General features: G+C 32.0%; 1 protein-coding gene across 1 annotated transcript; it reads left to right on the forward strand.

Moving 5' to 3' along the window:
* Window positions 1–3,722: 3,722 nt before the first annotated feature.
* LOC142639325 (phosphatidylinositol 4-kinase gamma 4-like) lies at window positions 3,723–4,013 on the forward strand. Its single transcript, XM_075813526.1, has one exon. The coding sequence runs from the start codon at window positions 3,723–3,725 to the stop codon at window positions 4,011–4,013; it is 291 nt and encodes a 96-aa protein (XP_075669641.1).
* The last annotated feature ends 358 nt before the right edge of the window (window positions 4,014–4,371 follow it).

The following is a 4,371-nucleotide window of genomic DNA, read 5'->3' on the forward strand; positions in this document are numbered from 1 at the left end:
CACCCAAGCCCATTACAATGTCTCCAAATGTTTCAATCAATCCTATTATAAGTATATTTTGATCATTATCTTACATTGATGATTGATCGTCAGCAATGTTTTACATTTGTTTATTTATTTCACAATCATTTATATTTTAATAGATTTTGTATGACAATTATTTTTTTTATAATTTTATTATTAATATCAATTTATAATTTTAGGCTCTTTTTTATTATTTTTTTAATCTTCCCCCCCTAAACTGAAATTCTAGCTCCACCACTGGGTGTAATATATAAAAAGTAATAATTATTTCAAATATTGTTTATTTTTCTAAAATATTTCTACAAGTATATTTTTTTTTTATCTTTTTATCTCTACAAATACATAATTTTATTATTTTTTGTGTTTGATAATTATTTTTTTTATAAGTAAATCATATCATTATAACTTCTGCTGTAGTGTGACATATTTGCCTAAGATATACAACTAAAATTATTAATTTTATTATTCAAATTTCTCATCTCTTAAGAAATAAGGAGATTATTTTGATAATTAAAACTCATTACAAAATTACAATATTATCGTGACCAAAATTAAAATAAACCAATGGAATAAAATATAGACTTTATAATAATTTATTACTCAAACAATTGGTAGACATATTCAAATTCATAGTCATGAAGATTGTGTTTTGATATAACCACAAATTACTATTTCCAAAAAAAAAAGTATCAAAGCTATAAAAGGGAGAGATAAGACTTTGTGATAGAAAAAAAAAAACTAAAACTCATATTAAAAATAAAACCATTAACCATAATTAGAGTTATAACAAAGAACAAAATATGGATTGAATAAGAGAAATTATATCAAATTTATACAAAATAAAATGGAAAAAAGAAAAGTCAAAATATAAGAGAGTGAAAAGAATGAAGAAAGTGTAACTGTAAAGTAGAGAGCAATGGGACAAATGAAAAGGCAAAGAAGTAGACTAACATAGAGAAGAAGAGGTTTTTGTTTTTGTTGAAAATGGGGAGAAGAAAATTTTAAAAGAAAAGAGAAGGGGTAGTAATGGAGAGAAAAATATTTCTAGCAATTGAAACAAAAAAAAATCCAGCTAAAGAGAATGGTGTGAACGTCGTTCCTTGGTAGCAAAATGGTGGAGAAGCATGATTGTTGTTCGTTCAGATTTTTCGTCCTAATACTTCTTCAGCTAAAGAAATTGAACAAATGAACCTAAGTTTAGACAAGAAAAACAATCAAAGAGATTTAGACATCAAATATTGCACTAAATTTGATAAGACAATTTTAATTATGAAAAAATACAAACCAACCTCAAGAATATCTCATCATCTCCTAATCTAAATAGAACTTGCTTAATTTAATGTGCATGGTAGACTGGTAGTGGGTGACAAAATCTTTAGTCTTCTACAATTCCATAATGACGTAAGACTTGATATGCCATATTAAACTTTCCCTTGAAACTACACGTCTACTCATCTAAGTTTATGTTTGCACCAACAAAACAAACATTTCCAAGATGCATGATACTAAGAAAAATTATGTAGTCCTTTCCTTTCCTACCATAGACTATAGAAATACCTTTAAAATTCAAATGTAAATATAATGTAAAGAGAAAAGTACATCCTAGTGAAGTTATATATAAATTTTGGCGAAAACCACATTTTCGTTTCTACATTTTTACGTGATTCTCACTTTGGTCCCTATCTTTTATTTTCACCACTTTTACTCCCTATCCTGAAAAACGCATCTCGTTTTTGTCCCTACCGTTACATCAGTAATGGAAAATGCACATGTGATAAACGAAGTGCACTGTTGGCACACTAAAAGCTGACGTGGCCATTAAAATAATTAAAAAAATTGTTATTTGGCATTAAAAAATGGTACATCAGCATCTAACTTTAAAAAACATTATTAAAAACCAAAAACCACATCAATCAAGATCTAAGTGTATCTTAAACAAGAACAACAAAAATACTAACCTAGATATTTCTCAAAAAAAAAAAAAAAAAAAAAAAAAAGGAAAAACCAACCACAGTAAAGAGAGTTTTGTTTTGTGTTGTGTTGTGTGATTTTTTTTTTCCAAATAACTTTACTATGCTAACAATTTCGTTAGTTGCCCGGTTTTGAAAGAATGTGGGAAACTAGCATATCGAGTTTCTAAAACTCGAGATTTTTATAAAACTCAAGTTTTTAATACTCGATTTTGAAGGTTTTTCATAAAATGATGTGGACTAAGTTTTCCATGTGGATATCGAGTTTATAAAACTCGATTTACAAACTCGAGTTTCTAAAACTCGATTCCTAATCCACGTTTTTACTAAAAGCGGGTTTCAGAAACACGTTTTTGACCACTTAAAACCTAAAATTTGGCCTCACTCGTTACTCTTGCTTTCATACACTCACTCTTGGACACTGTCACTCTCAGACACTCTCACACTCCTCACTCTCAAGCTTTGAAACCCAAACTCCTCAGACACTAATTCTTCTTCTTCTTCTTCTTCTTCTTCTTCTTCTTCTTCTTCTTTGCCAATTCTGCCTCTAATTCCAGTCCTCAAGAGTGCACTCAAGCGCCCCAAACCCAAACCCACTGAGCCATTCCCAGAACTAGAAGGTTACTATTCTTTCTTTCCCCACTGCTCCCATTGACCCACTGTGCCGAAGGTACTCTCTCTCTCTCTACTCAATACCTTGTCGTTTTTGCTACTTAGATTCCTCTCTCTCTACAAAATAAATAGTCAAATTCCTTAACCCACACCCAACAACAAATAATACCCAACTACAATGACAAAGTCCTCAAAAAACCCATACCTGATATATGAATTTGTTGAGAGGGAGGAGCAGTGAGAGAGGCAATGTGATGAGTGAGGCTGTGAGGCTGAGTGTGGGTGAGAGAGTTCTAAGTGAGGTTGAATGTTCGTGAGTGACTTGATATATGAGTGTGCATAATTATATTTTGTCTAGCAAAACTCGAGTCTCTAAGACTTGAGATCTAGGAAATTTTTAATTAAATTTCGAGTCTTATAGACTCGAGATATATGTGTCAAAAATGGTTTCCACCAACAAAATTGAGTGTCTAAGACTCGATTTTTTGTTTCAAAGAACTCGAGTCTTTAAAACTCGAGATCTATGTGGCATTTTCTATCCACCTCCTCAATTACAAAAACGGGCCCAAAGCGAGTCTCTGAGACTCGAGTTTTACCCACATCTCGAGTTTCTAAAACTCAAGATGCTAGTTTCCAAAATCCTTGCAAACGTGCGTTAACTTATTATATTCTTTGTCCCTACTGCGCTAGCCTGCAAATTCCCTTTGTGTTGTGTTGTGGTTTGTTTTGTTTCTAATGGGGTTGGGACTTGAATCTTTGTTGGATGTTAGAACGCCAACAACAAAGATTTCATCTTTGAAGCCAGGAGATTGAAGAGTTTGATTTTCATTGTGTTTTATGTTCTGGGTTTTGCATATTATTGAAATTTCAGAAAAGATTTTGTTTGTTTGGTCTTGGATTCATGTGATTTTGTATAGATTGTTTTTCACGTTTTTTGTGTGGTTTTCATTTTTGGGTATTCTTTAGAAAGTTGGGGTTCTTTGACCAAATTTTGATTGAAGAGCCAGAAAATATTGATGGATTTGTACAGCTTTTCGAACGGAAAAATGTAATTGGAGTTAGATAACGAGAAACGGGTCCTAAGTTTCTTGTTGGGGTTCAAGTTATTTGAACACAATGTCTGCTGCTGGTGTTGCTTTGAGTCCAATTCGCAAAGAATCAATGAATTCTGCCAGGCATTATCGAAGCGGGGAAGGATCCATTCTTGTATACTCTACTGTTGTTGGATCTGTGATTCCTATGCGGGTGTTGGAGTCCGATTCGATATCATCAGTGAAACTTAGGATCCAGACATGTAAAGGGTTTGTAGTGAAGAAGCAGAAGCTAGTTTATGGAGGTAGAGAATTGGCCAAGAATGATACCCTCATCAAGGACTATGGTGTCACTGCCGGGGATATTCTGCATTGAGAAATGATATGTCCACAACATTTTTACAACATTTTTACAACAAATCCTAAGTGGCAGGATGTTACTGGTTGTTATTGTCGGGGCAAAAAAGTAATCTTAGTGTTAGGTTCAAATTTGAACCAATAACAACTAACCACCTATGATTTGTTGTAAAAATGTTGTGGACGTAGCACTTCTCTTCTGCATTTGGTTCTAATCTGGGTTGGTTTTCTTTTTTCTTTTTTTAGAAATATCTAGTTGGTATTTTTGCTGTTCTTGTTCTAGATACACTTAGATCTTGATTAATGTAGTTTTTAGTTTTTAATTATGTTTTTAGTTTTTTTTTTTTAGTTAAAATTGATAAATTAGTTTTTTAAAT

The sequence above is a fragment of the Castanea sativa genome, chromosome 6 (assembly GCF_040712315.1).
Source record: "Castanea sativa cultivar Marrone di Chiusa Pesio chromosome 6, ASM4071231v1".
Taxonomy (NCBI): domain Eukaryota; kingdom Viridiplantae; phylum Streptophyta; class Magnoliopsida; order Fagales; family Fagaceae; genus Castanea; species Castanea sativa.

What these genes read in the sequence shown, in the direction of transcription:
- LOC142639325 (XM_075813526.1), top strand. Translation starts at nt 3,723, where the DNA reads ATGTCTGCTGCTGGTGTTGCTTTGAGTCCAATTCGCAAAGAATCAATG.